The sequence below is a fragment of the Hyla sarda genome, chromosome 3 (assembly GCF_029499605.1).
Source record: "Hyla sarda isolate aHylSar1 chromosome 3, aHylSar1.hap1, whole genome shotgun sequence".
In the NCBI taxonomy this organism is placed as follows: domain Eukaryota; kingdom Metazoa; phylum Chordata; class Amphibia; order Anura; family Hylidae; genus Hyla; species Hyla sarda.
In genome coordinates, this window is record NC_079191.1 from 149190244 (window position 1) to 149202344 (window position 12101).

At 43.4% G+C, this 12101-nt stretch overlaps 1 protein-coding gene across 3 annotated transcripts in view; it reads right to left on the reverse strand.

Annotated features, from left to right (window-relative positions):
- TBL1XR1 (TBL1X/Y related 1) overlaps positions 1-12101 on the reverse strand; it is a 165845-nt gene that overhangs the window by 30446 nt on the left and 123298 nt on the right. For all 3 annotated transcript variants that reach the window (XM_056565216.1, XM_056565218.1, XM_056565217.1), the window contains one exon: positions 10840-11080. In XM_056565216.1, coding sequence (XP_056421191.1) covers positions 10840-11080 — 241 coding nt within the window. The remainder of the gene's footprint in view (positions 1-10839; positions 11081-12101) is intronic.

Sequence of the window (12101 nt, forward strand, 5' to 3'; positions counted from 1 at the left end):
AAAAAGGAAAAGTTAGGGTCTACACCAGCCTGTTAGTGTAAAAAAAATTTACATTTTTACACTAACATACTGGTGTTGCCCCATACGTTTTATTTTCACAAGAGGTAAAGAAAAAAAAGACCCCCAAAATTTGTAACGCAATTTCTACTGTGTAGAGAAATACCCCATATATGGGGCGTAAAATGCTCTGCGGACACACACCAAGGATCAGTAGTGAGAGCGCACTATGTACATTTGAGGCAGATTTTACAGCGGTTCTGACATAAAACAAAAAAATACCCACATGTGACCCCATTTTGGAAACTACACCCCTCACAAAATGTAACAAGGGGTATAGTGAGCCTTAAAACTACACAGGTGTTTGACAAATTTTCGTTAAAGTTGGATGGGAAAAAGTAAAAAAAAAAAAAAATTCTGGTGTTACCCTAAATTTTTCATTTTCACAAGGGAAAATAGGGGGGAAAAAAAGCCCCTCAAAATTTGTAACCCCCATTTCTTCTGAGTAAGAACATACTACATAAGTGGATGGAAAGAGAATCTGTCTGGAATTGAAGGCCATGTGCGTTTACAAAGCCCCCATGGTGCCAGAACAATGGACCACCCCCACATGTGACCTCATTTTGTAAACTACACCCCTCACGGAATGTGAGGTGTTTGGCAGATTTTTGGAACAGTGGCCCGTGAAAATGAAAAAATTAAATTTTTCATTTGCACAGCCCACTGTTCCAAAGATCTGTCAAATGCCAGTGGGGTGTAAATGCTCACTGCACCCCTTATTAAATTCCGTGAGGGGTGTAGTTTACAAAATGGGGTCACATGTGGGGCTGGATCCATTGTTCTGGCACCATGGGGGGCTTTGTAAACGCACATGGCCTTCAATTCCAGACAGATTCTCTGAAAAGTAAAAGCATCCCAGAGTTATTAATGCTTAAAGTGACAGTGGTCAGATGTGCACAATATGATTGGGTCCTTAAGGTGACAATGGGCTGGCTCCTTAAGGGGTTAATATGCTGGCGCCCAGGGTGTAAGGAGTGATATCCTTAATTGTGCCCGCTCCATGCCCGGCAGCTGCCAAAATGAAGTAAAAAGCGACCAAAAAGTCCAATCAATACAAAAATGGTACCAATCCAAACAGATTATGGTGCAGAAAATGGCAATTAAAAAAAGTTTTTTTTTAAATAAATAAAACATGACAAACTAAACAAATTTGGTATTGCTGTAATCAGGCCGACCTAAAGTATCAAAATAAGCTTTACCACAAGGTTAACGGCATATATATTTAAAAAAAAAAATAAAAAAAAATAAAAAAAAAAATAACTTAATTTGCAAAACTGCATTTTTTTTTATTTCACATCTAATTTTTTATTTTGGACCATGTATTTTGGAAAAATGAAAGATGTCATTACAAAGTACAATTGGTCCGGCAAAAATGAGCCCTCATATGGTTCTGTAGGTGGACAAATTATGGGTATAATAGGGCAAGAAGGGGGGGGGGGGGAACGAAATTGCAAAAACTAAATAAATGAAGTAATAAAGACCGTATTTACATGCTATTTTGGTTAAAATTATATTGTGTACTAGCACAAGAGGATCGACATGAGGGACAAGTAGACTGCTCTGTTTTAGTCCCTTGGACAAGTAGTTTTTCTTTTTGAATTTCCACATCTCTTATTTATATTATCTTTAAGTATATATTTGGAAAATGGAAGGGAAAAGAAGGGGTTATGTATGTGTGCTAAACCATTATTAATATTTTAATAATTAGGGGACTTTTTGGAGGAATCATTGGATTCTCTATACAGATCAACGCAGTTCAATAGACTCTATCAATAGCTGAGACAAAGATGGTCAGGTAGGAAAGGTAAGCCCACCCGCTACCTCAACAGTGGGTTACCCCAGCCATCTCGCTGTGATCCACCCCACTAGACCAGCAGGGGCCATTTGAATGTTCCTTTAGATCTACAGGGTTAATACCTCAGGGATGTGGAATTCCTATCACCTGACACCCGGGACATGCAGTTCCGGGCGCCGGGCAGGTGAATTTTTCCAGCCCTTAGCCCGACTTCGGGCAAGCAGGGCCGGACTTGACAAGCACGGTGGCGCTCAACAGCCTGTATGGAGCAAGCTCCCGACTCCTGCTCCATACTCTGCAGCCCCTGGCTGTTCTCAGTAGCCGGGGGCCACTGTGAGGTGGAAATTTGTGACTCGTGTAGACTTGCGACTGCTCCTCCCCAAATTTCCACCTCACACCGCCGCTAATAGCCAGCATGCGGCTGGCTATTAACCCTTTAGATCACCGCTGTCAAATCTAGATCCAACGTAGAGGTAGCCGGAGGGCTTACCTCTGTTCCCTGGTGTGGATCTGTCATTGATAGAGCCTAGCTGGACTAGGCTCTATCAATGGATCGTAGAGCACACAGATCAATGGAGTTCAACAGAACTCTATTGATCTGTATGAGGAATCTAATGATTCCTCCTAAAAGTCTAATAAAGTGTAAAAAAGAAAAAAAAAAAAAGTTTTAATAAACCCCTTCCATGTTAAAAGTTCAGATCAATCACCCCCTTTTCCAATATAAAAAAAGTAAAGATAAAAAAAAAACATTTAGTTTCGCTGCGTGTGTAATTGTACGAACTATTAAATATAACATTATGTATCCCGTACAGTAAATGACGTAAATGTAAAAAAAAAAGATACCAAACCACAGAATTGCAATTTTTATAATACCGTATATACTCGTGTATAAGCCGACCCGAATATAAGCCGAGGCCCCTAATTTCACCCCAAAATCCCAGGAAAATTGACTTGAGTATAAGCCTAGGGTGGGAAATACATCATCACCGCCTGTCATCATCCCCCCTTCATCATCACCGCCTGTCATCATCCCACACCCCCCTTCATCATCCCCACCCCCCTTCATCATCCCCATGTCATCATCCCCTTGTCATCAACCCCACCCCCCCCCCCCCTTCATCATCCTCTTGTGAACTCTCCGCCCTCAGTGGTCTTCAAAGTGCGGACCTCCAGAGGTTTCAAAACTACAACTCCCAGCAAGCCCGGGCAGCCAATAAAATAAAAATAAAATAAAAATAAAATATAAGGGGTCAAAAAATGGCAATTGAAATTCGAAAAAGTTCTGAATTTGTTTTAAAAATTTGTAAAACATGACGGAAACTATACAAATCTGGTATTATTGTAATCAGGCCGGCCTAAAGTATCAAAATAACATGTTAGCTCAACAACAAGGTAAATGGCGGAGAAAAGAAAACCACCAAATTTGCAAAGTTATCTTTTACTATTTCAATTTCACTTCACCGTATATATATATATATATATATATATATATATATATATATATATATATATATATATATATTGTTTTGGAGAATATGTTATTGAAAAATTAAAAAGGTATCATTATAGTTATGGCTATTATAGGGCAAGGAGGAAAAAACGAGAGCGTAAAAGCAAAAATTGGCCCGGACAAGTGGATCATCATAAGGGACAAGTAGATTTTGCTCCGTTTTAGTCCTGTGGACAAGTCGTTTTTTATTAAATTTCCACACCCCTGTAGCTGGTCATGGCGATCGCTACATGCAAGCTTCTGCGATCAGCTAAGGGCTGCATCATACACCCTTAAAGGGGTTCTCCGGTGCTTACACATCTTATCCCCTATCCAAAGCATAGGGAATAAAAGATGCCTGACCGCTGGAGTCCCGCCGCTGGGGACCCCCGCGATCATGCACGCGGCACCCTGTTTGTAATCAGTCCCCGGAGCGTGTTAGCTCCGGGTCTGGTTATGGGAGACTACAAGGCCGGCGGCGTGTGACATCACGCCCCCTCTCGTCGGCTTGCATTGAGGGGTGGAGCGTGACGTCACACGGGGGCGGAGGCGTGACATCACATGCCGCCGGCCCTGTAGTCACCCGTAATCAGCCCCTTAGCTAACACGCTCCGGGGACTGATTACAAAGGGGGTGCCTCGTGCATGATCGCGGGGGTCCCCAGCGGCGGGACTCCCGCGGTCAGGCATATTATTCCCTATCCTTTGGATAGGGGGATAAGATGTGTAAGCACCGGAGAACCCCTTTAAAGGGGTATTGCAGGAAAAAACTTTTTTTTATATATTAACTGGCTCCAGAAAGATAAACAGATTTGTAAATTACTTCTATTAAAAAATCTTAATCCTTTCAGTACTTATGAGCTTCTGAAGTTAAGGTTGTTCTTTACTGGCTAAGTGCTCTCTGATGACACGTGTCTCGGGAACCGCCCAGTTTAGAAGAGGTTTGCTATTTGCTTCTAAACTGGGCGGTTCCCGAGAGACGTGTCATCAGAGAGCACTTAGACAGAAAAGAACAACCTTAACTTCAGAAGCTCATAAGTACTGAAAGGATTAAGATTTTTTAATAGAAGTAATTTACAAATCTGTTTAACTTTCTGGAGCCAGTTGATATATATAAAAAAAAAAGTTTTTTTCCTGGATAACCCCTTTAATGGCACCATGATGTGTATAAACATAAGAGGTTAAAGCGATCACTGTACACACTAGACAGTGAATAGGTTAACATTCAAAAATATACATTGCATGATATTTTGATAAGAACTGTTTATGGCTCTCTTACATGCAGTTTATCTGTTATAAGAACAGATTTCCATGGAATGATGCATTCACCTTATGTCTTTAGAGGCGATGTCATAGCATGCAGAGAGCTGGAGAGTTGGAGGAGTCCACTGTTTGATATTAAAGGGGTATTCCAGGGCAAAAAAATTTTTTATATATCAACCAGATGTTAACCAGATTTGTAAATTACTTCTATTAAAAAATCTTAATCCTTCCAATAGTTTTTAGCTTCTGAAGTTGAATTGCTGTTTTCTGTCTAACTGCTTTCTGATGACTCACGTCCCAGGAGCTGTGCAGTTCCTATGGGGATATTTTCCCATCATGCACAGCTCCTGGGACGTGACATCATTGAGCAGTTAGACAGAAAACTTTAGAAGCTAATAACTATTGGAAGGATTAAGATTTTTTAGTAGAAGTAATTTACAAATCTGTTTAACTTTCCGGAGCCAGTTGATATATATAATAAAAAAAATAAAAATAAAAGTTTTTGCCTGGAATACCCCTTTAAGATATCAACTGTGACATCACCAATTACATTTTTTGCTGAAAAGCATAGCTGAATGTAAGCACCTTTAGTCTAAGGTGGTGGATTCTAATGTCAAGTATTGGGATTACCTTGTACTGTTATGGTCACCGTTCACCCAAACCAGACACCTCACTGCACTCTGTATGTGGTGTCCTGAATGCTGTTTTAAGCTTACTCTTTAGCACACCGCACCTTATTTTTTATTATTGGGCATTTCAATACTAGAAACAGAAAACTACACAAACACATGGAGCTTTCTCTCTACCCAGAGCATGGTTTGCTTGGAATTCTGAAGTAACATGCCCATGGCTTTTACAGTGAAAAGAATCAGGGATTAGAGACTGACACAAATACACTGCTCAAAATAAAGGGAACACTTAAACACCACAATGTAACTACAAGTCAATCACACTTCTGTGAAATCACACTGTCCACTCAGGAAGCAACACTGATTGACAATCAATTTCACATGCTGTTGTGCAAATGGAACAGACAACAGGTGGAAATTATAGGCAATTAGCAAGACACCCCCAATAAAGGAGTGGTTCTGCAGGTGGTGACCACAGACCACTTCTCAATTCCTATGCTTCCTGGCTGATGTTTTGGTCACTTTTGAATGCTGGCGGTGCTTTCAATCTAGTGGTAGCATGATACGGATTCTACAACCCAAACAAGTGGCTAAGGTAGTGCAGCTCATCCAGGATGGCACATCAATGCAAGCTGTGGCAAGAAGGTTTGCTGTATCTGTCAGCGTACTGTCCAGAGCATGAAGGCACTACCAAGAGACAGGCCAGTACATCAGGAGATGCGGAGGAGGCCGCAGGAGGGCAACAACCCAGTAGCAGGACCGCTACCTCCGCCTTTGTGCAAGGAGGAGCCGGAGGAGCACTGCCAAAGCCCTGCAAAATCACCTCCAGCAGGCCACAAATGTGCATGTGTCCACTCAAATTGTCAGAAACAGACTCCATGAGGGTGGTATGAGGGCCCGATGTCCACAGGTGGGGGTTGTGCTTACAGTCCAACACCGTGCAGGACGTTCGGCATTTGCCAGAGAACACCAAGATCGCCACTGGCGCCCTGTTCTCTTCACAGATGAAAGAAGGTTTACACTGAGCAGATGTGACAGACGTGACAGAGTCTGGAGAGCCGAAGAGAACTTTCTGCTGCCTGCAACATCCCCCAGCATGACCAGTTTGGCGGTGGGTCAGTAATGGTGTGGGGTGGCATTTCTTTTGGGGGGCCACACAGCACTCATTGTGCTTGCAAGAGGTAGCTTGACTGCCATTAGGTACCGAGATCCTCAGACCCCTTGTGAGACCATATACTGGTGCAGTTGGCCCTGGGTTCCTCCTAATGCAAGACAATGCAAGAAGGAGTGTGAAGGAGTGTGTCAGCAGTTCCTGCAAGAGGCGTGTATTGATGCTATGGACTGGCCCGCCCGTTCCCCAGACCTGAATCCAACTGGGCACATCTGGGACATCATGTCTCGCTCCATCCACCATCACGTTGCACCACAGACTGTCCAGGAGTTGGCGGATGCTTTAGTCCAGGTCTGGGAGGACATGCCTGAGGAGACCACCCTGAGGAGGCCACCTCATCAGGAGCATGCCCAGGCATTGTAGGGAGGTCATACGGGCACGTGGAGGCCACACACACTACTGAGCCTCATTTTGACTTGTTTTAAGGACATTACATCAACGTTGGATCAGCCTGAAGTGTGGTTTTCCACTTTGATTGTCACCAATACATGGGTGTATATAAAATATATGTAAAAAATTATGTAGATCCAGTGAATTAATTTAAAACAAATTATTACAGTGATAGTGCTTGTGGTGTCCTTTGTAGGGCCCTTACATTGGACTCCCCACGATAAGCAAGGTAGTGAATGTATAAAATATTCATACAATGACATAAAATAAATTAGACATAGAATATACAGGGTAAATTTGCCAGTGTGGCAAATAGTCTGTAGCGCTTATAGATGTATGCACAGAGATTGTGCCTTGTATGGTTGATTACAAATAGTCTGAGTAGCAATGTCTCTGTATAGCTCGTATCTGGTCAGGATACTGCATGCGGCAGCGTGTTGGTAAGGGGTTGGGGTTTCCTTGTGTGCATCCCACTCTACCCTGACGGCACAGGGATAGAGATTGTGAGTGGGATATAGATAGTCTCTTAATTGTAATCCTGTGGGGGCATGAGACTGCGCTCTGCAGTGCTGGAGGCCCCTCAAATGTGGACCAATACTAGGGATCGACCAATATCGATTTTGTAGGGCCGATACTCTGTGGAGGCTAGGGCCGATAGGCGATAACTTATACCGATATTCCGGTATAAGTTATTGGTTATTTATCTGGCTCCAGCGACGTCGTCCTGAGCTGTCACTGTGCGCACTGACGGTGACGCCGCGTTGAGGACGTCACCCGTCATTGCGCAGAACGCCGCAGGAGCCAGAAGTATTACGTCAGTGCGCCGCGCCGTGCATAGCAACGACACAGGGGACGCACGCCGGAGGCCTGCAGCAGCGCGGACCCGACTCAGGTAATTATGCCACCGGGGATGGGGGGGAGGCAACGGGGCAGCGGCGCCGGCAATGGGTGCCGCTGCCCCTTCTCTCCCCCCTGGCTGTCGGCGCCGCTTCTCTCCCCCTGGCTATCGGCGCCGGCACCGATAGTCAGGGGGACAGAACGGGCAGCGGCGCCAATAGCCAGGGGGTGAGAAGGGCCGACAGCAGCGCTCTAGACCCCAGGAAAGGCAGGGGGAAAGAAGCGGGCAGCGACGGCCTCTCTCCCCCTGCCTTTCCTGGGGGTATATCGGGGTATACACACACACGCACCCTCATTTTACCATGGATATTTGGGTAAAAATTTTTTACCCAAATATCCTTGGTAAAATGAGGGTGCGTGTTATAGGCCGGTGCGTGGTATACCCCGATAAATACGGTAAATAGACAAATATACAGTACGGAAAGAAAATTTATGGATCTAAATTGGGATACTATAGCTGTACGGTGGAAAGATGACGATGTAAAGTAATGATGTAGAAATAAGTGAAAGGAGGATGGGTTGTAGAATCGGAGAAGTCAGGAAACTAGGTTCCTCATGCTAGTGTGGGCTCTATTTAGATGAATCCGAAAATTTCCAGTTCTGCGTTTAAGCCTTTAGGGGCCAAAGTTTCCATCTCGTATATATATCTGGACTCTATCCTTGACATCTTTGAAATAAAATTGCCACCTCTCCAGTCTGGTTGAACTGACTGTAGGGCTGCAAACTGTGTGCCTCTAATGTGACAGTTGTGTGTTTCCTTGTAGTGGGCAGAGTGTGTGTGTTTCTTGTATCCTCTTTTTATATTTTTAAAATGTTCAGCTATCCTCTTTTTAAGTGTACGTGATGTGCAACCTATATATTGTTTATTGCAGGGGCATTTGATAATATAAATGATGTTTTTAGTGTTGCAAGTTAGAAGTTCTTTTATTGGATGTGTTTTATGGTCCGTGGTAGATGTTATTATGTCTTTTTTGGGGGAACTCTAACTTTGCAATTGTTTCACTGATTGCATCTGTAAAATCCTGTAAGTCCAGAAAGGGTCGGTTGTATTGTTTTATGTGATAATGGTCTGGTCTGTTTAGTGGTGGGTGCAATTTTTTATCATAAATTTGGCGCTTTTAAATATGACTGGAGCTTTTGACGGTAGTGATGAGCCAATGGTTTTGTCTAACTAATAGGTGCCAGTGTTTGTTGACAATCTTTTTAATATGTTGATGTAATGTATTGAATGGTATTAGTTTAGCTTGGTGTGTAGTGTCTTGTTTTATAGGGCTGTTGTTGAAAAATTGTGTTCTGTCTTGTGTTCTAGCTTTGTGTAATGAGTCTTGTAAAAGTGTATTAGGGTATTGATTTTGTTGCAACTGTTTAGTTAGGGTCTGTGCTTCCTCCTCAAATTTATTGATGTTTGTGCAATTTCGTCTGATCCGGCGATATTGTCCATAGGGTATATTGATGAGCCATTTGAGTAGATGGCAACTGTCGAATCTGATGTAGCTATTTTAGATGTTGGTTTATGGTATGTAATGCATTTGGCTTGGTTGTTATGAGTTGTAATTTGGAGGTCTAGGAATTAAATTGTGTCTGTACTGATGTTGGGTGTGAATTTGAGGTTATATGTATTATTGTTTGTTCTGTAAATTGGTGTAATCGATCCGTGATGTACGGAACTCTAGCTCCAGGAAGACAACACACTGTTCGGCGATCCCGGTCTTTGTGACAGATCGTCCTGTCTGTCACCCTAATAATTGAGTCCCCCACTACCAGTACCTGTATGGCCTGCCCTGCACTCCTCCCTCCCTCCTTACTGGAGCAGAAACCCCCCTGGCAGTCCGAGGCAGTCTTTCTGCAGTACTGCTAGCTCTGAAATGGCATCCCCCTCATCTGCCAACCGGGCAAACTTGATGGGATGTGCCAGTTCAGGACTAGCCTCCCTGACACTTTTCCCTCTACCCAGTTTTCTAACTGTAACCCAGCTAGCTGCCTGACTGTCCTGCACCTCCATCCCACTATCCTCCCCCACCTCTACCCCAGAGAGTACTTGCTCAGTGAGCAGGACACTCCTCTCCAGGTTGTCAATGCGTCTCAGTGTTGCCAGTTGCTCCTCTAGATCCAGGATCTGGGCTTCCAAATGAACAACTCGCACACATCCTGCACAACAATATGCACCAAACTGCTGTTCAAGGATTGCATACATTGAACAGGATGTACAACGGACTGCATGTTCCAACATGGAGGCCATCTAGTTATGGGGATTTCACAGATTAACCGCCAACAACAGACATCAAATATTACAAATTGATTCTCTGTAGACCTTGTGAGTTACAGTCTCTACAGTGTAAGTAAAGTGACCCTCACAGCGATCTCAAACTCCTGCTTTCAAACTCTCAGTTTTCTAACTCTCTTGCAATGCCTCTCTCAGACTGAGCATGCTCAGACAGAGTCCCAAACAGATTTAAGCACCTATGTGTGACCAATCTACCCCTCCCTCTAGAGGTAGACTGAAAAACTGAAAAAAAAAAAAAAATGATTGAGCCGCCGCTTCGTGCAGTGGTCAACAGCCGCTATCTGGCCAGTGAGCCAGGGCCCTGTGAAGGAGATCACTGGGGGGGCCCCAGCGGTCGGCCCCCCCCGCGATCTGAAAATTATCCCCTATCCTTAGGACAGGGGATAAGTTTCTCAGCACTGGACTACCACTTTAACTCAGGTGAAATTCTGTATGACTAACATATCTTAACAGATCCTTTGACGTCAACATTATTTGTTAAGTGTGTGCAAACCCCTTAAGGCCTGAGCATTTTTCTTGCACTTTCGCTATTTCCTTCTCACCTTCTAAAAATCATAACACTATCAATTTTGCACCTACGGACCCATCTGAAAAAAGAAAAAACTAACAATCTTGCTCCAATAGATTTTTAGGTCATGCACCATTAATACACGCAATACATTATAGTACTGTAATGAGCAGCAGTCAGGGGTCTCTAATGGCACAGTCAAGTGCAGGAAACAATGTAACTAAACCAACTGCATCATGCCTTTCTCGCCACCCAACAATTGCAAACAATGAAAAGGGGCCAGCCAATTTATTTTTATTATAAAGAAATGTTTGTTATTTGTGACTGCTGTGTAAGTCATTTTCTGAATACACCTACTTGCCAGTGCATGTCCTCCATTCTCCTCCCCATTTGCAGCATTTTCACCATTCTTTGTAGACGGCTGTTGGTTGTTCGCTGTTGCAGCAGCAGCCGCCGCTGCGGCGGCGGCAGCTGCTGCAGCTTGTTGTTGTGCAAGTTTGTCCCTATAAGCTTGCTGCCTTGTTTGTACAACATCGGGCATAACCGCATCAATCAAGGAGAGAGATTCAATAGGCCTTCCATCAAAGAGTGTGCCATCCTATAATAAAGGAACAACAAATCAGACCTATTGTTTCAAATATATACAATATCCATTTTATAAACTGTAATAAACAATGTTTAAACGAATGAGAGATAAAAGTAAATCCAGTAGCAGTACGGAGAAGGTTTAGAAAAGTCAGTAGTCTTAAAATAAAAAACTGTGCAATAGCTTGTAATTCCAAAATAATAGCTTCCTAAGACTATTAAATATTCATCCATGTATCTTTGGTATCTGATCAGACTATGCAGGAAAAGTAGATTTTTATGCTTACTATAAAATCTCTCTCGGAGGATCCATTGTGGGACACAGAGACAGTGGGTATAAGCTGCTGACACTAGGCAACAAAAGAAGTCTGCCCTCCCAGCAGGATATACCCCATCTACAGGCTCTGAGCTATCAGTTTAGTCCCAAAGTATTAGGAGTAGACCGAAAGGGGAGAGAAAAAAAAATAAAAAATAAATAACTGTCAGAGGAAACCACAGACAAAAATTTACTGAACCAACCCTCGGACAGGCAACCGAACCAATGACACCAGAACAAATGGGTGGATGCTGTGTCCCTTGATGGCTCCTCCAGGAAAGATTTTACTATAAGCATAAAAATCTACACTGCTCAAAGAAATAAAGGGAACACTTAAACAACACAATATAACTCCAAATCAATCACATGTCTGAAATCACACTGTCCACTCAGGAAGCATAACTGATTGACAATCAATTTCACATGCTGTTGTGCAAATGGAACAGACAACAGGTGGAAGTTATAGGCAATTAGCAAGACACCCCCAATAAAGGAGTGGTTCTGCAGGTGGTGACCACACACCATTTCTCAGTTCCTATGCTTCCTGGCTGATGTTTTGGTCACTTTTGAACGCTGGCGGTGCTTTCACTCTAGTGGTAGCATGAGACGGAGTCCACAACCCCCACAAGTGGCTAAGGTAGTGCAGCTCATCCAGGATGGCACATCAATGCAAGCAGTGGCAAGAAGGTTTGCTATGTCTGTCAGCGTAGTGTCCAGA